The sequence below is a fragment of the Cheilinus undulatus genome, linkage group 12, assembly GCF_018320785.1.
Source record: "Cheilinus undulatus linkage group 12, ASM1832078v1, whole genome shotgun sequence".
NCBI classification, from domain to species: Eukaryota; Metazoa; Chordata; class Actinopteri; order Labriformes; family Labridae; genus Cheilinus; species Cheilinus undulatus.
The window spans coordinates 35,529,007-35,551,165 of record NC_054876.1 but is presented as its reverse complement, the minus strand read 5'-3'; the positions used below and the strand labels follow the sequence as shown (position 1 = coordinate 35,551,165).

Here is a 22,159-nt window from a genome sequence, read left to right as displayed (position 1 = left end):
CAAGAGCTGTCAGCTTTTTGTTTAATGTTGAATCAAGCATGAAACCACAACAGACCTCAAATATTTACAGTGAAAAAAGTAAAATGCATTTGTTTTCCGCAGTAAAAATAAAGATAACTCCCAACCTTTACAGAAACATCAAGAAAACACAAATAAAACGTACAGCAAAGGCAGTAGCAGACAAGGTTAATTCACGCACACACTATTTTTAACTGACACTGACCAACCGTTAACCAGTGAGCAGCTGAAAGCACTACTAGCAAACTCCAACCCTGTTTAAAGCATTCATTTCTCATGCATGAAAATCTTATCTGTATTTGGCATGACAACAGTGAGCTAACTGAGCCACAAGAGGTGATTAACTACAAAACGTATATAAAAACCTCAGCATCTTGGCAGTTATAACTTTTTTTTGCATAATATAAAAGGCGCAGACTCCCAATGAGGCTTCATAGTGTTCAGTACTTCCCTCTGACACTGCGAGGGGTGAGGAGAGGGCTGGGAGGGGGAGAAGGCTGACGAGACCTCAGGATCTGTGAGTAGGGAGTGTTTGCCCCCTGACACGCCCGAGTGTTGTATTTACGCGTTGGGGTACACGTCGGGAACAGAGACTGGAAAAACTGCCGTTTCTGTGGAGGTCGGTTCTCGTTGTCGCTCGATCCAGCAGCTGCACAGCCCCTCTTCTTACAGGAACCAGTGGTGGTGGAGGGGGCAGAACCCAAGGGGGGCATCTGGGGCCGGACAGGGGCCTGTGTCTGGGCGAGGGTCTGTGCTTTTCGCCTTAAGTCGGCTTTTACGAGCATCAGGCCATTCTGGAGCTCCACTAGGATCTGGTCCTGAGAAGAAGTCAGTGAACAGGGTTAGATGAGACCACAGAGAGGGAGTGAAGGTGAGGGAGGTGGGGAGAGAGGAAAGTCAAGCAAAATGAAACTAGAAATCATGCTTAAGCACAGCAATCTATGGAAGCCCCAAGAGGACATGCATCTCTACATTTAATTTACCACATTTTCCTGTGATGTGTCATTTGTGGTTGTTTTTTTTTTTAAATTTCCCCTTATTCATCTCGTATCCTTGGATTTACAAAACAGACATGGGCTTTAGAGTAGAGGCTTTAGAGTTGCTCTCCCATCACATCGATAAACAGAGACACCTGCAGGACTACAGAGGTAACTGCTACTACATACAACACTCCCAAGACAAACCCTGCTGTCTAGGTGGGACACCTTTGAAAATGAAATGGTCATTACAGAGGATCAGTTTAGAAAATGTTCCTATGTGAAGGACAGTGTTGCCGTCTGAGGGTGGGCTGCTTCAACCTCCATTTGAAGAAAGAACTACTGCCGATATGCTGGGTTGTATTTTTGAGTTTTAAAGTTTTTCAGAACATAATGTGTGGACAGGATTCTTTTTAAAAACAGAGGAAAACTAACCTTGCAAAGCAGATGGTTTTCCCAGACTAGACAAATCTATCTTGGAATACTTGGATCCACAAAATTTGGAATAGGAAAAATGGTTTGGACCAAACAACATGGTTTGAAAAGAACAAAGCGGTAGATACAGGCAGGGTTAAGTTGTAGTTGTAGGACACTGACCACATTTCTTTATTGAAACCAGAGTCACACCGGAAGCTGCTCTTTGCAGAGAAGTTGTTTTTGCAAGTCTTCTGGTATGAATTTTATCCACAGGTAAGCTTCACTGTTGAAACACTAGAGTATAGTTTGTCTTGTCACTCTGAATGGCCTGTCAACAATGTGACTGAACGTCCAGTCACTCTTTTTTGAAAGTCTTGACCTTCCAAAATGCTTTATGTGGGAGGTTTCCCAGATATAGGTGAAATACAGCCATGCAGTGGATATATGAACATATTCATAAACAATCTATTTGGTGTATCAGGTTAGAGGAAAACCAGTTTAAGAACACCCCCCCCCCCCAAGTTTGGATGCATGTCTGCTTGAAGCCTCTGTCACAAACACCTGGTGCAGATGTTAGAATCCCAGATTTAGTTTAATAGCTGTCTGTGCGTTAAGATCGTTAGTGAAGAGAGTAGAGGGAGAGAAAAACAGATAGTTAAATATGACAGCTGCACTCTGACTTAAAACTTTATTTACCAGGTAAACTGTTTTTTTTCCTGCTAAAATTCAGCTACTACCTATACTGACAGCAGTTTTTCTAAATCCTAAATATGAAAGTGGCTTAACTTGACTAAAATGAAACAAAAAAAAAGACCTTTATCAAGTTCAGTTGAAGTCTGATTAATTTAATAATTATAACTGGCCAAGAGCAGTGTCTTATCTTGTTTCTAACTTTTATCCTGTACATTTGTAAGTTGCATTTGTACAAGACAAATTTAGCCCTGCTTTATCTCAATGGTCAAACATTTCACTGATTGTGAGACTTTATTGTAGAGAAAGTAAACACAGGCTGTTCTGGCAGGGTGCTGTAACTCACTTCAGAATCAGAATCTTTATTGTCATTGTACACAAGTACAATGAAACTGTGCACAGTTCCATTCAGTGTAACTATCATTTATTATTGCAACTGCTCTGGGATATGTGCTGTTTTTCAGTCTGTTAGTTTTGGCTCTTATTCCTGAACCATCTTCCTGAGGGTAGCAGTTGGAACAGTTCAACACTTCATCTTCCTCCTACCTTGTGCTAAGGTTCCCAGGCACTAATAATAACTATATAGAAATAATCTTGTTGATGATGATTTTTTTTTTTTTTTACTTTACTTGATTGAGACATAAGCTTTTTATGTCAGTCTGTTTGTAACCAGATAAAAAATCCTCACAGGAGCTTTAAGTCATCTCAGATGAGATAAAGCCAACTGTATAAAAATCTGAATTAAATGACTCAGCTCAGTCTACATCCGTGGTCATACCTGTTTGACGAGGGTCTCATCTGCAGCTGTCAACGCCTGGCGCAGCCTCTCTCCTCCTGTGTTCCGACAGCAGGCTCGTTCTCCAGACTGCAGATCCGTCCCGAGTCTCTGCAGATCCAGGCGCAGCTGCCGTAGATTCTGGCAGAGGAAAAAAAACAGACATTTTTCATTTTTCTGGGGGTTAAACGATAAATAATTTAGAATGTCATATAACGCAGCGGTACTGACCCGTTGTCCCTCCTCTAGTTTGCGATCAGCGGCAGAGGTCAGGGTGCCCGTTGAACCTGGAACTTCCAGCTGCATCTTCAGCTTAATGAGCTCTGCACAGACAAGGGGACAAAAGAGGTCATTTACCATGAATCGTCACAAATCACCTAAAAATGTAATCAGAGTGACCCTGTGATGATGTCTCACCTTGAGTCTTTGAGATCAGCTCAGCACGACACTGGTCGAGTTCAGCATGGAGCCGGCTGACTTCACTATTGGCATTTATGCGCTGAGATCGCCGCAGCCCCTCAGAGTCCATCTGTGGCACCAACACATGTACTGACTCGGTCTGACACTTCTTCTCAAGATCAGCAGATAAAGCTTCTATCTCCTGATCTCTCTCCTGAAAACAAGTAAAGCGAAGATTAAGAATTCACAGCACAGATACGTCATCAAGTCTGCAAATGCAGCTTCATCCGGATACTCAAGGCAGTTTGGTAATAAATCTAATAATTGATTGGGGATTTATTAAAACCCACACTAGGTCAGACATTCCTTATAAGCAATTTAGTTCTCACCTTCAGCTCCTGGGTGTAGAATTTCTTCAGATGTTTTTGAATGATTGATATTTTCTCCTCATATCTCTCTTCGATTATAGCCTTTTCTGTCTCCAGGGTCTCTCTGTTCATCAAAAGGACATCACAATAAGTATCTGCACCCACACAATGTAGTTCATCATCACAACTTCACATCAAGGGACATTTCTTTGATTAAAAAAAACAACAGAAAAGGAAAAACAGGAGCTGTTTTATTCTGTGTTGTTAAAAAAAAAAAGCCTACCTGAAATCATCCTGCATTCTGTTGACGACCTCCATCATCTCAGACACCACCTGCTCTCTCACATTTGCCTCAAGAGCCTCTTTCTCCTCCCGTTGGCGCCGAACTTCCCACTTCAGGACATCTATAGCCTGCAGCAGAGCCTTTATAAAGAACAATCAGCTGTTAGGATCACTGGACAACCAGCTTTATTAAAACCCCATCAACTGTTTTTTGGCCCCTTTCACACATTCACAGAACTCCTGAAAATTTACAGCCATTACCTACAGGACTGCATGTGTGAACACAGCCATTTTTTACTGGACTCTAGACTTTCCCTGCAAACCCAGCAAAATCTCAGCAACCAATCAGGATAGGAGGAGGTGTGAATACAGCAGATTACAGGTTCTCTGCAGATGAAGCCACGCAGCAGCAGAGAATTACCCATGAGGGAATTATACTAGTTACTACTTAAATTACTTATTTAATTACTTAAATTACTAAAAACAAAAAAAAAAAAAACTAAAACTAAAAACAGTAATGCTTTTTTTGCTGTTCACAACTATGCCAAGTGTTAAAAGTGCAAAAAAAAAAAACTTCGCTCCTTGTGCCCACAGGTAGTGAAATATTCAGGCAGAAATAAAAAGTTTTAAAAATTCACAAACAAAAAGCAGCAGGACTTTAAAAAGCCTCCATCTAAAGCCTAGATAAGCTGTGTTACACACAGTCTGTGTTCACAACGCTGTCCAGTTTTTTGCCATGGTTTAGCACATTTAACTCTGATCCTACCCGTGTTTCCTCAGCTGACACCTGTCCAGCCTCTCTTCTTGTGACAGAAAAGCCATCTCTTTTGAGAGATCCAGATCACTTGGCTCAGCTCATTAAAGCTGTTTTTTTGGCTCCCAAACAGTTCTTCATTTGGTACAAGTTTGGCATTTTAATTGTGGATTAAATAAGGACAAAGGATGAACAAAGCACTCAAACAGGAGCTAGTTACTGCGGCTCACATTAGAGAGCCATTTCACAACACAGGCTTGTTCGTGGCTCGATCATCACTTGGTCTCTTAATGCACAGTACATTACAGGTTCAAATGAAAGCATGTTTGTGACAAAATTAGGATTTTTTGCATGTTAAAAGGTCTCAGCTAGCCTCTAAGCTTAGAACAAGACTCCTCTAGACCCCTGCTTTCCTTCATCTGGCTGGACAACGACAGACCCCAGGAGGCCTACAGGACAGAGTAATTTGTGATATTGATCACATACATGCCAGGTAAATCGGTTAAACTGTATATAATTTTTTTAAAACACTTTCGTAAAGTGTAGGAATCATACTCAATGTATATAGAACTTTTCTCATGATAACTACACTGTACAGGCCTATTTAGAGCTCTAAAGTATTAACTTTCCCATTCCTTACACCTGCCCCCACCTCCTGACCCCCAGCTCATCATCAGAATCGTGTGACTGCACAGAACCTAAAGGAAAAACTGTCAGCGAGTGAGCAGGCCGGTTGATAATGCTGCAAGTAATTTGCTGCTTTTACTCTTAATTGTTTTAATATCATTTACACTTTTGTCTTACGGAAATGTCCTGAAACATGTTTCAGTGAAATTAACCCCCCACCAAAAATCACTATTTCTTAAAAATGGCTTCTTCATCCTCCCACTGTATGCACTACCCAGCTCCCCCTTTTGCCCACCTAAAGCCGCTGAGTATTTTATGTTGTGAGAACATACTTGACATTAATAATCTCCAGCTCTGAGGTGCATATGTGAAAGGCAAGTTCCTGAATTTATCAAGCCATGAATGGCATAAATGATGTAGGAAATATCAACAGCGAAAGCTTTTAAGACATCCTTAAGTCTTAATCAGAGGAGCAGATGTTACCTCAGTGTTCGACATGGTGACATCTCCATCTTCAACATCACTCTCATCCTCGTCCTCTTCCAATACCGTGCTCTCATTACCCTGGGCTGTAGGCTCACGCAGCAGGGACAGGATATAGGCCACTCTGGTCTTTGTGGACGGACCGTGGACCAGCTGAAATAACACAAAGAACATTTTTAATGAACATGTCACTTTGGAAATCACAAATGTATAAAATGTAACACGAGGTGGGTTTAGTTACCTGTGATGCAATGGCTGAGAATTTCAGAGCTTGGAGTGTCTCGTCATAGACGGAGGCACATGGGTTGATGTTCACCACCATGCTGGAGGTTCCTCGGCCACAGAAGAAGCCCTGCAGGACTCGGGTCAGTTTACTGTCCCTGAAGGGCACCACCTGGGGAGGCCGCGACCTGCACACGTGAAAAAAAGATTTTAAAATGGGAAAATATTGTGCCATTATCCACTCAAATAAAGTAAGAAAAAACTTTTGTATGCACTTTTTACTGCTCTTAATCTGTCCTCCATTGCTCTTGTTTATCCTTTTACTCTTTGAGCTTTAAATCTATTATTTTGTATTTCTTTATTTGCCTTTTGAAAGCTTAAGTCTGTTCTTCTTAAACTCTTGTAGACTTTCACATTTCACATTTTGTTCTTGCCATTTTATCAAAATTATCTTACCATCATCTTGTCCTACCTTTGTTTTTTGACAAAACACTTAGTAAACATCTATTTCTAGAGGTGCTGTATTAATAATTGTCATTGTGTGAATCACGCATAGCCTTGACTTATAATGCACTGAATATAACCTTCACTAGTTCGTTTGAAAGCAATCATGAGCCTCTACTCTGCCTAATGGTTGCAAACATACTTGTTGTTCTGGTTGTGTCTTAGTGCAGCGATACAGCGCCCCAGTGTTAGCAGAGAGGTGTTGATGTTGTTGGCCTCCTTCATCCTCTCACCATTACGCTGCTCTTTACAACGTTCAGACCCCGCCAGATCACACACAGTCAGTCTAAACGAGACAAAACACAAGAAACAACCCTGGTTTATCATTTTGGCAAAATCAAAATGAGAAACTAGAATTTTTCATGGGAATGGACGTGTTTACATACTCGCTGGTGTTCGTGGCCATGCCGGTATCTGCTTCTTGGCGAACATGCACAACACGGATGGAGAAAATGCTATGGCTGTGAGGGGGACAGATTTATGATCAGCAGTGTAATCAGAAAGTCAGTACATCAAAATCAGGTTTTAAAAGGCAAACGCCAAATGTAGTCCTACCTGCGGCTTGAGTTGTGGTTGAGGTGAGTGCTTGCAAAGCTCTGGTTACGACGTCCAGCCCTCAAAATCCTCCAGGCTTCCTCTGCACTGCGGACCTGGACCCAGGTGAGGTCTGAAAGATACACAAGAAGCAGCAAAAACAGGATTTACTCTTGATTCCGTGATGTCAAATTACTAAACTTTGATATGATTCTAGTATAGATCAAATAATTGATTTGTGTTCCTATTATATGGCAACAAAACTAGAAGTCACTTGCATCCAATATCAGGTTACTTCTCACTTTTAACAAAAAAAAAATCACTTTCTCTCCAAGATCAGTGGTTTTTTAAAATTTGAGTATTTCTCATTACTACTGATAACTGACAGGTTGTGTTGATGTATGGCAGTACAAAGTTATCATTTAAAAAAAAGTCCAAAATATACCTAATTTGGAAACCTGATACTCTCATCAAAAAAAGGCAGTAGTAACAAATGCGCCAATGAAACGAGTATCAGTGTAAATCTAGTTATACTGTAAATACCAGAAAAAGAAAAATGTTGTTGGAACATTTTTGTGGTCCACAAATAGTCTGTTTTTTCAAGACTTTTTATGCATTTATTCAAACAAGACAACAGAATGAATTGGAAATCAAGCACAGAGATGAAAAAACATGTTTTAAACTGTTTTTAAACATTAGTTCTGTGAGTTACCTTTCACATAGGGGTTGCCGTGCTTGTCGTCACTGAGGCGCAGCGTGGCTCTCTTTCTGGGCTGCAGGGAGGGCGAAGCATCCAGCAGGTCGTACAGGAACTCGTTGTAGATTTCATAGAAGGACACCCAGATAGAAAACTGTACCCCTTCCTGCAGATCATCTCCTCCACTGTTTGAGAGGCTGTCAGGCTCCAGACAAACACTGTCAGTGTCTGCAGAGAGTTCACAATAAATGTTGGTTATCTTTTTTTACAGAAGCTCTGATGGTCCTGATATCAAGGTAGTCAGTTTAATAACCTTAATAGAGACTTAATTTTCAAATAATCTAAAAAAAAAAATAGCATTATCCTCCCTTTTTCTGTTGATATTCAGCCTGTAATATTACACATTATTTGTACATAGGTACGCCTTTTATATTTTTCATTTTTTTGTATGTTTTTATTTTTATCTAATTTCGTACTTCTGTACTTTTATTTATATAACCTAAAATCTAATTTAATTTACATTTGCTGAGCTTTTACCCCCACTCCTCCTCTACACAATTTAAGGTTTGTATGTTTGTTCCATCCTAAGATAACTAAAAAGCCCTTTGCAGACTAAAATTTAAACCATTTATTTCCAGTGCAGTACCTATTCTGTCCCTCTCACCTTCAAGCTGGGTGGGAATGTTACACGTAGAGGATAATCCTCCAATGCCGCTGTCCCAGATAGTCGTAGTGCCACCTCGACGAGAGTTTTGATTCTCATCCTGTGACAAAAAAACCCCCAGTATATCAGCTCAAATATGTAACTAAACAATGAATCCTGTATATTTTGTATAAGTTGTCTGATTCATGAAGACTAGAATGGTACATTTTATCCATTTTATATGATTAGTGTGTTTTTGTTTCAAGTTCACAGCGTGGTCAGATTTAGACCGCCAAATGAATCCCAGATTTTAAGAACAAATTTGATGCAGTTTGAATGATACCCAGCTAAATGAAGTTCCTGTCAATGCAGAGCCTCAGGACCAGTAACTTTTAAACATATCATTGTCCAAAATCAAATGCAGTCACCAATGTATATTTCCCATACTGGGATGTTACAGAAAGCAATGTTCATCTTTTGGTCACAAGACCCCTAAAGGCAATTTCTCATTTTACCTCTTTAAGAAGAGAATTTCTGCGGATTTCCTCTGCCCTGACCTCAGCAGAGTCAAGCTGCCTTACATCCTGAAACATGACAGGTTTGAGGTTCATGGCACCATAGAGACGACCCTGCAGTTTCCTGAACAGGGACGCCAAAGCCCGAGGCAGCAGGCCAGCCTCTCGACCACTGCCTGAGGGTCAAAGATTGAAAAACACCATTATGACTACAACCATTTGTCGAAGCTTCGCACTGACATAACCTAAACATTTAATGTGATCTGTTTCTCAAAGAACAGTCCCCTCACCCCCAAAAAACCATACCCTGAATGGTGTACGTCTTTCCAGAGTTTGTAACACCATAAGTATAGAGGAGTCTGTTTTCTCCTTGAAGCACATCTTGCACCATCTTCTTCATCGTGTTCTCATAAAACTGCTGCTGCGTGGTCTCTGGGCCGAAAATCTGTGAAACCATCTTTGGGTGAATCTATGTAGCCTTGATTTTTTTTTAAAGATATACAACAGGGATGTAAATAAACAACTTAGTCCTTTGTATAGGATGCTGTTGGGATTTTTTTTTTCAAACCTTAGTAAAAAGTGTTAAGGCAAATAGTTGAATGTGATGCAAAAGGAAGACTCCTACCTTTGAGAAACTGAACTTGTGCATACTTTGGGTGATGCCTTTCTCTGCAGTCTTTATGTTCTGAGATTCTTTTGGAGCTTTAAGCAGCAGAGTCTCCTCATCTTGGACAGCCACACAACCCTAAAAGAGGACAAAGCACAGATGAACCTGAAGAAATAAAGGCTTTGATGTACCAAAGAGAAAAAGCAAAACCGTATAACAAGTTAATTTCAAAGTCTAACCTGCTCTTCGCCCTTGTCTTGCTCAGTGTCAGAAAGTGGACGAATACGCAGAAAAACCTTCACCCTCTCTGTGCTACTGTCATCGCAGCTCCCTTTTCTCCCTGCAGCTGGTTTCACTGCTAGTTTCTAGAAAGAAAGACATCAAAGCAAATCACTTCACACTGCAGGACTTTTTTCCACAATTGTTTCTTTATGCAGGAAACTCATTCACCATTGCCTCATTAGTGTACAATAAAACTCCACACAGGGCTCAGAGCAACACAAACACAGCCTCTCACCGATTCTCTAACAGATGGATGACTGCTCAGGCCTGGAGAAATGACCGAGATCTCTGGTAAGCGAGGTCTGGCCGGACCTCCGAACTCTGCTGCCGTGGACTCAAACACAGCTAAGTCTTCGTCCTCATCGTAGGGGTATCCACACGGGGAGGACAAAGACAGTGCCATGATTACCTGTAACAATGAAATAAAATCAGAATGAGTATGTATTAACTTCAACACATTTTCAATCTGGCTGGAAGCCCAAAAAAGAATAAAGCAAGCTTCTGTATTATAAGCAGATAATTAGGTAATCACTAAACATGCTAAAACATGATACCATGAAACTCCAGGCAGAAACTCAACAGTCTGTCTGAATGAGGGTGTGTTGCCAGACGAGGTGAGAAAACACACTGAAAGCCAAACTTTAGTAGTAGTAAAACCAGAATTTATTTTTAAGGCAATCAACTGTTCTAACAACCTTAAAAAATAATTTTGCCATGAACATAAATAGATTCTGATTACCACAGGATTTACTTACGTGACAGCTGATAGAAAAAAAGGAGAAACTTAATATCTTATCATTAAAAACCCAAATACTGTGGAAAAGTCAAAGTTCTCCTCTACTCTTTAATAGCTGTGAAAAAGCTCCATGTATTTCAGTCAAAACATGACTGATCAGCAATTTAGCGTCTATTGTGTATCTGTCAAGAACTTCAACAAAAAATCTTTTCACATAAACACACCCAACATTATCCTGCCATATGGCTCAGGCCCCAGCCACTGATATTGACACATACCATTACAGGGTGTGTACCATTAAACAAATTCAAAGCTAAACCGGTAGTTGATCACATTTTTCAAACATAGAAGAGAGCTTCATAACTTATTATTCAGATCAGGCACTAATTCAGATTAAAAGTGGTCCATGTCAACACAGAACAACTTTGTGCACGTAGCATAGCCAGATAAAACTCAATAGATGTAGTAGCTAACTGGAAAAACTTCACGTTAGCAAAAGTACAGGAAGTAATTTAATACATTTATTAAATATACACTTGCAGTTCTTTTCCATCAAACATATAAGCAAGCTTTAATTCAATCATAAGCTGCTTAGAAGCGACGTAAGTAAAGCTGACACGTAGCGTCAATGTAATGTAGTTTGGGGAAAGTGAACGAGATGCTACAGTTTCGTCGCTGTTCAAGGTTTATAAACATTTTGGTCACCCACTTTAAATATAACTCAACGTTTTTAAATGAAAAGATAGAAATTAAAGCATGGATATACATTTATAAATATACTTTAATTGGTAATAGCATAGTGTTGTTCTCGTTCTTGTTGTGAAGCACTGAATGACTGCTAAAAACAACAACGACGCTACTGTACCTTACCTTGACTGTCGAAATAAGTTTCTGGTTGCTCAGTGTCCTTGACGTCCAAAGTTAATGGAAAACACTCTGGGACTTTAACCTGAAATTCTTTTGGAATCAAACTACCTGGATCTGCCTACACAAACGTGCTGTTCTCAAGCATAACTAAAATAGCTCTCCGTCTGAGTTTCATATTTGAACAATGCGGTTCCCAGCAAAGGGATGTGCTGATTGGCCACACACTGTGACGTCATGTTCAAATATACGCTCCTTGATTGGCTAACGTGTTCACATTGGTGTGCTACGTAAACTCTGCCGTGTCAAACAACAATACATTACAGGAGTACCTATACTGTACGACTTCGTGGTATTCTGACAGCAACGTATTAAAAAAAAAAAGTTTAGGTTTCAGAGAAAATGTATAAAAACAGTCAATCACTCAAAGGACGTTTATCCAGTAAGTGTATTTATTTACAGGCTCTTATTATTTAAGACTTAGTTGGACTCACCAACTGCAAAGATCTCAGCAAGCAAGAAAAAAATAAATTCTAGACTTCATTTTTAACCATAATTTTACATGCTAATCTGTTAAAAACTTTGAGAGAAAATCAATTGGTAATTTGCAAAGTAAAAACTAGATTTTTCATGCATACGATCATAATACTGCAACCTCTTTTTTGTTATTGCATAAAATTCTATCATTTAAAAATTGTATTTTGTAAACTCTTGGCAATGCTAACACGTTTTCCATACCATTCAAGTTCACTGAATTTAATTAAACTGACTTGGAAAAAAAGAATTAAAACAACAACAAAAGGATCATTACAAAGCAGAACTGTGTAGCCATAAAAAGGGTAAGCAGATGGATCTGCTTTTAGAAAGAGTTTAGATTGTGATTTACCCACCTGTATTGTAAAATCCATCATTATAAAGAAAAGAAAAAAAAAACATTTTTTCTTCAGTGAAGATGTAGGTACTTGGGGATCTTTGTGTGCTTTGTATTTGAAGAATAAAGATGTAATGTTATTGGAACCATAGGTTTTTTGTTTGTTTGTTTGTTTGTTTGTTTGTTTGTTTGTTTGTTTTTTATGGAACATTTGAAACCCAGTTTGTAGTGTGAAGCTGTTACTTAAACTTATTAATCCAAGGATTGCCTAGAGGAGTATGTTTTGTGAAAATGGTAGGCACTATAAAATATACTTTGGCTGTATTGGTTGGTACATAGAATTTTTTAAATGGAGGACAAAAAAGAGAAAAGCAGACTGAAATAAACATCTACTAACACTATGACAAAAGTTGGTTAGATACCTTCTTTCATGGCAAATTTAATACAGGTGGGCAGAAAAGAAAGAAAGAAAGATTACAAGTGAGGTAACATGGTCAGTAGTCTACTGTGATTTTTTTGCAAGTGTAAGAATGATTGAGGCACAAAGTAGATACCCAACTATCTAACATGTATCATAGGGTGTTTATTTCACTAATATCACATTTTATTCACATTTTTAAAAAAACAAAGAGTGACAGAATAAATTCAACAGTATAATAACAAAAAAATCAGGTAGTAGTTTGGCAAATGCACAAAACACTGATATATTACTTATTGTTGGAGCTGTAATCATTTACAGTATTTCCTGTCAAGAAATGAGGCAAATATCTTTTTGTGGCCTTTGGATAAAGACTTTACCAGAAAGATTTTCATAAGTAATTGTGCTTTGTCACAGAATTTTGCTCTGTTCTTTACACAATCTAATTTCTGACATACCATGTGTGTAACTAACACAGCAAAATGACAAAACACATCATAAACAAACACGAGATAGTGGTCTGGAGCTGCTTCTGTAATGTCTAACCATAAGAATCCTGTCCAGGTTCAGAGTTTTCCTCCATGGTGGTGGTGATGCTGTGAATACTGACTTGGTTGTTTGAATGTTGAAGCCTTTGTTTCTGCACACTGTGCTGAACACCATAACTGAAGTAGATGATTAAACCTTTAAAAAGAGTTAAAACAAATAAGGTAATGCTTACATTACATAATTTAAACGGAAAATAAATACATATTTTAAAGGGGAACTTTTTACATACCTACTGCCATCCACACAGCGTAGCGGATCCATGTGTCTGATCCGAGCTGAACCATTAAGTAGATGTTGACAAATGTGCTGAAAATAGGAAGCAATGGCACAAAAGGAACCTGTGTAATATGATAATAGATATTATGACAATACTCACTTGCATAAAGAAATGTTACTTGCAGATATTTCCATGCAGAGATACACCTAAGATACTGTTTATACTTTGCATCAGCATCCATCCTGTGCCATCGCATAACAACTAAGACCACATATGGAGGTGGTCTGGGCTGCTTTCATCCATATTAGTTTGGTAGCATACACACTCATGTATCCCAGAAAGCACTGAGGACTGTCCCCTCATCTGGGGGAACAATGCTGCCTCCCTCTGGGTGTAAATGATGATGCATGCAGTCTTTTCAAACCAACATGTGCATTTGAGGAAGGAAAGTGAGTTCAGATTTTAAATACCCAATGGAGATAAAGTGCTAATGCAAAGTGTAAACACCCATTCTTAAGTGCTTTCTGTGTGCAATTAGATCAATCAGAATGGATATTGATGCAAAGTGTAAACAGCTTAAAATGTATTCATTTCAGTAATGATGCTAGCTTAACTAATATCAAACATCATTTCATGCTTTGGATAGACAGATAAATGAGGTATACCATGAAAGCAGCTTTGGCTGTATTCTGTGGTTGTCTCCAGATGATCATGGTGATGAGGGCCAACATCAGAGCAAATACAGAGACACAGACTAAACTCCACCACTCGAGGGCATGAAGGGAGTCTGCTGCCCCTGATATGATGAGGCTCAGGATGACGGCTGAAAAGACTGAAGAACAAAATGTTAGATTTAAGATGATTTTAAAAAATAGTAATAATCACGCAGTATCGTATTTAAGAATATAGATTAGTTGATGACTTACTGATAAAAACAGACAAAACAGACACGTTTTTTGATGTCCTAGGGGTTGCTTGTGAAGGTGAGCGTAAAAGTCCTGATATTGTAAAGGGCTCCATTTTGCTGAAACTAGAGTCGTCACTGAGATCTGCTTGATACCTGTAAAAGGAATCGTAAATAACAGGTTCAATAATTGTGTTGGCTTTACATGAAAATGTTCATCATCCAAATTTTGTACGATATAAATAAGGCTGTCAAAATGTTCAATACTTTGATATTTACTTTAATACTCAGTAATACCACTTTTTTTTTCAGATGGTTCATCTCTGTTGTTTTAATGATCCCTAAAATCAAAAAGTAAAGGAGGAGGAGCAGGAATCTGCTTACAATTTTGTAAATCAAAATCAAGAAATGAGTGCCTGGTACTTCTATGTTTGTTTTTGTGGTATTGACACAGGTATTGATATCGTTGTATTACAGTATTATATCTGTGAACATGAGTTAATTGATCTGTGTTTGAAATAGTTCCTATGGTTTTATATTTGTAACTGTTAAATCTGCTGCTGTCTGTTTTAGTCTAAATGGGAGCCTTGATGAAAAGGCTGCTACCTACACTGTCATTCAGAATTACTTTTCTCACAGTTTTATGTGTCATTAAACAGAACTGTGAACAACTTTTAGGCCCAACTGTGTGCTGGCTCCCATCGTTCACACTAAAGAGCCATAGAGCCGGCTCGTTCGCGACCGACACACTCACTACTGACCATCATGTGCTGTGAAAGTCAAACTTCTGGTCATTTTCTTGTTGGAAGAAGGCTAGAACCTCTTCGTTTTGGATTTTAGTGCTAAATTTTTGTACTCAATGCTTTTCAAAATGCAGTGAAATACAATATTTCCCTTAGTAAAAGTAGCGGTGTTGAAAAGTACACAAAAAGCAACCTAATTACAATAACTTGAGCAAATGTAATTAGTTATGTTCTACCTCTGATTTTATCCAAAGCAACTTTACTTTTACTTGAGTACAATACTCTAGTACTTTTTCTACCACTGCCCTTATTTTAGTTTATTTGACAGGAGCCATACCCAGCACAACTATTAGGTTAGAGTTAGCTACGTAGCTAATCTACATCTGCTGTTCCTGGAGTCCCCTATAACCACTTCATAAATGTCTCAGTTTTTGTTTGGTTTTAGAGGAGTGTTTTCAAGGCTCAAACCACATTACTCCCCGATGCTAAATCCAATCAGAGCAAGGCAATACCTGCCATACCGTTAGGATGGGGTAGAGAAATGGGTTTAGTGTCCATTTCTAAACCTTCAAATTGATGGTATAAACTTTTAGCATGGCATGATCTAGAAGCAGACTAAAACCACCAATGGTCTCAGGGCATATAACCAGGGATGAAAAGGGTGTGACAAAAGAGATGCTGTCAAGCTTGACCTAGGTTGCTGAGTGACATGCGTGTGTCCACACATGTTGAGGATGACCCTGACAGCCCCCAACCTATCCTGCCCCGGGTTGTGGCATACCAGGCCCCATGATAAATCCTTGGTGCCCTACATGCCTAAAACTTATGCATCTGACTGTCATTATTATTTTCAACCCTCAGTAAGATCTCTGCTACACTTTTGAACTGGTCTTTATGAAAAACTACAACAGCATGTTGTCTTTTTGTAACTGATAACATGCTCAGAGGGTTTCTCCATACAACATAAAAAATAGAAAACTTGACATGTTATGATTTGCTTTAAACGTCAATATCATAGCAGCTTTTAATGTTCCTCTCTCTTCTTTGTCATCTTTATTTTTGTTAAAATACCCACAGCCACAGACATCCTCTCCCTAAATAATGAGAGGCTAACATCAAGGTGTAAATCGGTATCTGTTGCAGTACCACTTAAACTTGATACTGGTATCAGAATCTGTGCATCATTATCAAACACGAATGTTTTCCCTTAAAAACATATCAGGTATAATACTAAATGTTTCATTACTGCTCTACATACTATTTAAAATCTTACCGTAAAATGAGAATACATATGGCAACCAGTGTGTAGGCAAAAAGGGTTCCTATTGACATCATGTCAACCAGCGCCTTCAGGTCAAACAACAACGCCATGACAGCTGCAAAGACAAGAATAGGACTGAAATCCCTTAATCTGTAGACACATAAGGGTGGACCTACATCCTGTGGATCTGTTTATGATTAATATCTGCTGATTCACCTGCAACTACTCCTGAAGCCAGAGTCGCTATGACCGGACTTTGCCTGTCACTCATTTTACTGAGAGGTCTGAAGAGAAGCCCGTCCCTCGCCATGGCAAAGAGAACACGTGGCATCGGGAACATTGATCCTAGTAGGCTGTAGGGTAGAAACATAAATGAATCTTCAATAATCACCTAGTTATTTATGTTTATATGCTTCTGTTTTTATAAAATCAGAAATAGTGAATTTTGAGAGCATCATTTTTTTTAAATTGATCTCTAAAATTTAGCCAATTAGATGAAGGGAACCTCTGGTAAATCCAGGCAGAGTGAAGTGATGTTGCTTTGACTTTCTAAAAGGCACACTGTGCCTCCTTTACCTTGTTGACAGAGCACACAGGGATCCCACAGCTACTGCATACTTTGCAGGGCCCCAGCCGATGTACGTAAAAGCCACAGGCAGTGGGCTGTGAACACTGAGCAAATAGTACGGCATCATAAGAGTCAGGGCAGCAGAGACGCCAAAATAAGCCAAGAAGCAGATGAGAAGGGATGCCACAATGCCGAGTGGGATTGACTTCTGAGGGTTTTGAACCTCCTCTCCTAAAAAAATGAAATATTCTTATATTCAATGCTACCTTGATTGTCTTCAACCTTGCCCTGTGTTGTTAAGTGCAGCCTGTGTGTACATTTATTCACCTGTTGTAGCGATGCAGTCAAATCCAACAAATGCATAAAAGCAAGTTGCAGCTCCTGCTAAAGTTCCCTCAAAACCAAATGGGAAAAATCCTCCACTGCCAAATGCGATGGTTCCATTCAGTAATGTGCTGTTTCTGTAAAGAAAAATAACTTTTATGCTTGGCCATTTAATCAAAATCAATAAAAACTATTGATGATTAAGAATTCCAGAAAGAGTTATTTAAACCCTAGTCCTTAGATGCATCAAAATGCTTTTATTTTTTATTTAATGATGAAGTAAATTAGAAAAATCACACCACTTACTCATATCCATCTACAAAAGCATCCTCACTGATGTACCAGTTGTTGATGTCCCCTTTAATGACTCCAGCAAGAATTACAAACAGAAGCACCAGGATGTTGACTGCTGTAAAAATCTTATTTACTATAGCTGACTCTTTAACACCAAATGCAAGAATCCCTAGAAAGGAAATGCAAACTCTTTGTTAGTACAAAAATGCAAAACACACTCACCTTAAGCTTCTTAATCCCAATAAGAAATTATTTAATGCATCAACTGAAACCTACCTGCCAGGAGCATTATAAGACCAGCTGCAAAGAAGTCTGGGTAAGGAGCTAAACCAGGTAAATCCATGGAGGCCTGTTTGCCCAGAGAGTTGGCGATGACATTTCCAATGAGATCATCAAAAGTCCCACTCCATGCTCGGGCAACACTTGATGTCCCTTAAAAAAAAAAGATAAAAAGGAGGATACAACATGAACATATGCAGAGGAACTCACACCAGGTCCATGATTAAGATAACCATGTATACAAAAGCCTACAATTTAAGGTTTAATCGAAAGAGTCAGCAGGTTTACATGCACAGTTAGCCACAGTCAAAGCTGGATTTAGCCATTCAGTTGTACGGCTATCAGTGTCCTACTATACAAGCACCAAGGGAGAATCAATTAATTCAAAGAAGTATGTCTGACTCTGCAGTGGTAGTTGTCCCTGTGCCCCCGTTTCGTTGTATTGTGTTGCTCCTTTGTCTTGTCTTCCTCCTGGCTGTCTTGGATGCATTTTTTGCTTTCCTCTTTCCAGGTCAAAGCACTATGGCCCATGTACACAACACCTCAGCCAGTTTGGGTTGACTGAGTTGCATACGAGCCAGAGTAAAGCGATACACAACCCCATTATCTGGGTATGTTAGTCAGACTTTGAGAAATTTGACTCGGAACAATTTCAGTTAAACTTTTAAACAGCTCAATTATTGCTGAAGTAACACAATATATACCAACTTTGTTATATCACATATACCATCTGTGTGCAAAGACAGAGTTTAAGAAGATTGGAGTTGTTGAACATGACTTTAAGTGGACATATTATGCATTTTAAACTTGATATATTTCAATCTGAAGCTGCAGATTTGGCCTTACAAAGTTTATCAAAAAGAAAAACACGGGGCGCAGGTGGCCGAGTGGTTAAAAGCGCGCCCCATGTGCGCGGGCGGCCCGGGTTCGGGTCCAGCCTGGGGCCCATTGCCGCATGTCTCTCCCCCGCTCTCGTCGCTGTTTCCGACTCTATCCACTGTACTCATCTATCAAATAAAGGCACAAAAATGCCCAAAAACAAATCTTAAAAAAAAAAAAGAAAAACACTTCATTTATCTCAGCCTCATGTATGTGAAAACTTTCACAGTAAGGCAGTGATCATCAACTGGTGGCCCGAGGGCCACATCAGGCCCCCACATCTTCCGATCCAGCCCCCAGAACATTAATAAATTCAGACATATGGAGAGAAAAAACATGTTGATTAATATCAGGTATCACTTTTAAATTCCCAGCAGCTTCTGAAAATCCCCCAAAAATTGAGTTTCCAAAAAAACGTTTGGATTGGTTTAATTTTTATCCATTTTACAGAAATTCACCCATCACCTATCCAAGCAGGTGGATACACCCGTTTCCGTGTTTCTCACCGGCGAATCCATCTTGCAAAGCTCCTGTCTGAACCATTTGGGCCCGGCTAGAAAGTGACAGGACCAATCAGTGTTGAGGGGCCGCAGAGGTGTGACGTAAGCAAGCAGCAACAAGACCGGTGCAATTATGGCCTAAGGCATTTGCGTGGATGCTGCTAAAGCACCAGTTTTAGCAAAACTTGATGACATTTCTTCGTTAGAAGAAGAACAAAGAACAGCATTGAGTTATTTTCATTTCATAAACGATTAAAGTCGTGTACTGAAATGTCTATAGTCGCCAATGTTTGCGTTATGCAGTTCTCTATGAAGAACGTGTCATATTTGCTAATAATGGGTGATGGGTAACTTGGCACGCCAGATGGATTTGTTTCATACATCCATCTTGAAAACCACTCACAGACAGCGTTTGGGAAAGAGCAGAGCCTTTGAAAAAAAAAAAAAACTCGGAGTGTGATTGGATGAACGTTCTGTCACATCTCTACAGGGAATAACGTGAAACAGGGTGACTATTGACATGTAAATACTTGACTTTTGTCGTTTTTTTTTAAAGAAAACAACTCACTGCTGTTCTTTGTTCTTCTTTTAACTTAGAAATGTTGTCAAGTTCTGATAAAACTTACGCTTTAGCAGCATCCACACTAAGCTCTTCTGCCATGATTGCACCGGCCTCTTGTTGCTGCTTGCTAACGTCGTGACTCTGCTGTGCCTGAAAATACTGCCCGTCGTCGCTGATTGGTCCTGTCACTTTCTAACTGGGCCCAAACAGTTCAGATGGGAGCTTAACAAGATGGATTCGCCGTGAGAAACAAGGAAATGGGCGTATCCATCTGCTTTACAAGGTTACAGCTGTCTGAAACTCTGAGAATATGATGTGTCCTTGTTTCTTTGTTCTTTTGCATATCACCTTTATATTGATACAGTTATGTGTCCTTTAATCTGTAAAGCAATTAGCAGCGCTTCTAGTTCCATCATCTTGGAGTCAATGGGATTTCTGAATGAGTCTGTAGTTAAATGCCTGAAATAAAGTCTGGGCTAGACATAAGATTAAAAGATTTTAGAGTTTTTTTATGATTTAAAATACATCAAAAAGGTGCCCACCTATGAATTTTAAAGCTTTTCACATTTTATAAAAGGTGGGTGCTAACAAGTGGCTAGCTTGGTGAACAAAAGGTGCAAGTATCATAACTTTTTCACCACAGAGCTTATTTTCAGCAATAATAATAAAAAAAAACCTGTGGAAGAAACCAACAGGTTTTTGTTGATGGAACCTGTGTGATGCCAACTTCTGGGTTGGCCTACAAAAATACATCATTCCTGCAGGACCCTATAAAAAGATCTGTGACTTCGTTATGTCCCAAAACCACACAGAGAAATCTGTGTAAAATGTGGTTATTAGAGCAGCTAGTAGACTGCTGACACAGGCATTACACAGGCATAAGTTCAGCCATTAATGTGAAGCTTTGCTCATGTTTCCAACACCATAACAACATATGCATATCTGAGAATATGCAACAGCTTCATACAAACCCTCTAAGATGCCAATTACACATCCACTATATCTGTACCTATCACATAAGACAGAAGCAGGTTCCATCCGGTGATAAAGGCCCATATCTCCCCCACAGCCACGTAGCTGTAGAGATAAGCAGAGCCAGTCTTAGGAACCCGAGCACCAAATTCAGCATAACAAAGTCCTGCAAAGATGGAGGCCACTGCCGCTATAAGGAAGGCGATGATGATGCTGGGCCCGGCTACAGTTCTGGCCACTTCTCCTGACAGCACGTAAACACCGGCGCCCAGCGTGCTGCCCACTCCCAGAGCCACAAGGTCCAGAGTGGTGAGACATCGGCGAAAGTTTGACACCTCTCCTTCAGGCTCCAGAGGTTTTCTACGGGAGAGACTCTGCAGGAGGAGCAGGATCTTTGCACCAGACATCCTGTTCATAAAGACATGTTGTATTCATATGAGAAACAGTAAAATAGAGAATGGTATATTTGAGGAGTGATGCATAAATTAACCAGACTTTCAGGATGTTTTAGTGCAGTTAAAGTCTCAGTAGACTGTAACTGGACAAGAGCAAATCTGTCACTTTAAGTATAACAAAAATAGCACATTCTCTTGTTAAGTAAAGTTAACATTTATGTTCATTTCTCTAAAGCAAAGCACAACTCAAGGTGAGCTGATACAAATATATGTTGCAGTAGCCAGAAATTGTCACATTGCACAAGTGTGACAGATATACACAGTGAAAAAGGATTGCATTTTTCAAGCAAGATTTGAATATTAGTGCTGTAAAGTTCCTGCCATGCTGGCAGCCTTTATCTTAGTTGGAAAAGCTTTTACATCATATTGCATCAGCTGCATTTACAGAAATATCATCTGTCTTCATTAAAGTTCCTGTGAGCTTATGTCTGGTTATGAAACACAATGAAATTAAAGCAGATGCTTCTCTGTGACCTAATAAAGCAAACAAGAGCATGTGAGAGATGACTGATTATTTTTGTATATTCAGATGTCTCTCACTCCTGCTGCAGCATAGGTGTAAGATAGGAGGAACAACAGCAAACTGCAGAAACAGCTTTGTTTTTCCACACCAAATATTTGAAGCAATTTGCACAAATTTGAGAGATATTTTGACAGGAAAATTAAAAAAAAATCAAATGATGTTTATTCAACTGTTCACTCATTGTATCAATAACTCATTACTGACTAAATAAAGAGTGTGGTGATCTCTATTTCATTTAAAATGATCAAACATTTAAAACTAAACTGGCTCCTTGTATTAGTGATTTAGACCCTGCATTAAACTCATCATTATAAGAGAAACACTCTTACCTTTCCAGCGGTAACACTGCCGTGTCTGTGTGTGTGTTTTGATCTGAGCCAGACTATCTGTGAGGATAAATCCATTCACTGTGAACTCCTCACAGCTCGACATTTTTGACACATTAT

The 22,159-nt window shown here is 39.3% G+C and overlaps 2 protein-coding genes across 2 annotated transcripts; both read right to left on the bottom strand.

Moving 5' to 3' along the window:
• Nucleotides 1-4: 4 nt before the first annotated feature.
• kif20a (kinesin family member 20A) lies at nt 5-11,579 on the bottom strand. Its single transcript, XM_041801896.1, has 19 exons — nt 11,401-11,579; nt 10,030-10,203; nt 9,752-9,877; nt 9,531-9,650; nt 9,212-9,350; nt 8,906-9,081; nt 8,412-8,511; nt 7,763-7,975; nt 7,072-7,183; nt 6,903-6,977; nt 6,659-6,802; nt 6,032-6,200; nt 5,791-5,943; nt 3,928-4,067; nt 3,666-3,768; nt 3,295-3,490; nt 3,109-3,200; nt 2,881-3,018; nt 5-836 (listed from the first exon to the last, which is right to left on the bottom strand). Exons 2-19 carry the CDS (start codon nt 10,195-10,197, stop codon nt 459-461), a joined length of 2,742 nt encoding a protein of 913 aa, XP_041657830.1. The 5' UTR covers nt 10,198-10,203; nt 11,401-11,579; the 3' UTR covers nt 5-458.
• A 1,645-nt stretch (nt 11,580-13,224) lies between these two features.
• Nucleotides 13,225-21,142, bottom strand: zgc:175280 (cationic amino acid transporter 2 family protein). The gene is given in 11 exon segments (XM_041800874.1): nt 13,225-13,367; nt 13,462-13,570; nt 14,115-14,281; nt 14,376-14,509; nt 16,370-16,472; nt 16,574-16,710; nt 16,934-17,156; nt 17,253-17,386; nt 17,547-17,712; nt 17,820-17,975; nt 20,773-21,142. Coding segments are annotated over 11 exon segments (1,842 nt in total).
• Nucleotides 21,143-22,159: the final 1,017 nt, after the last annotated feature.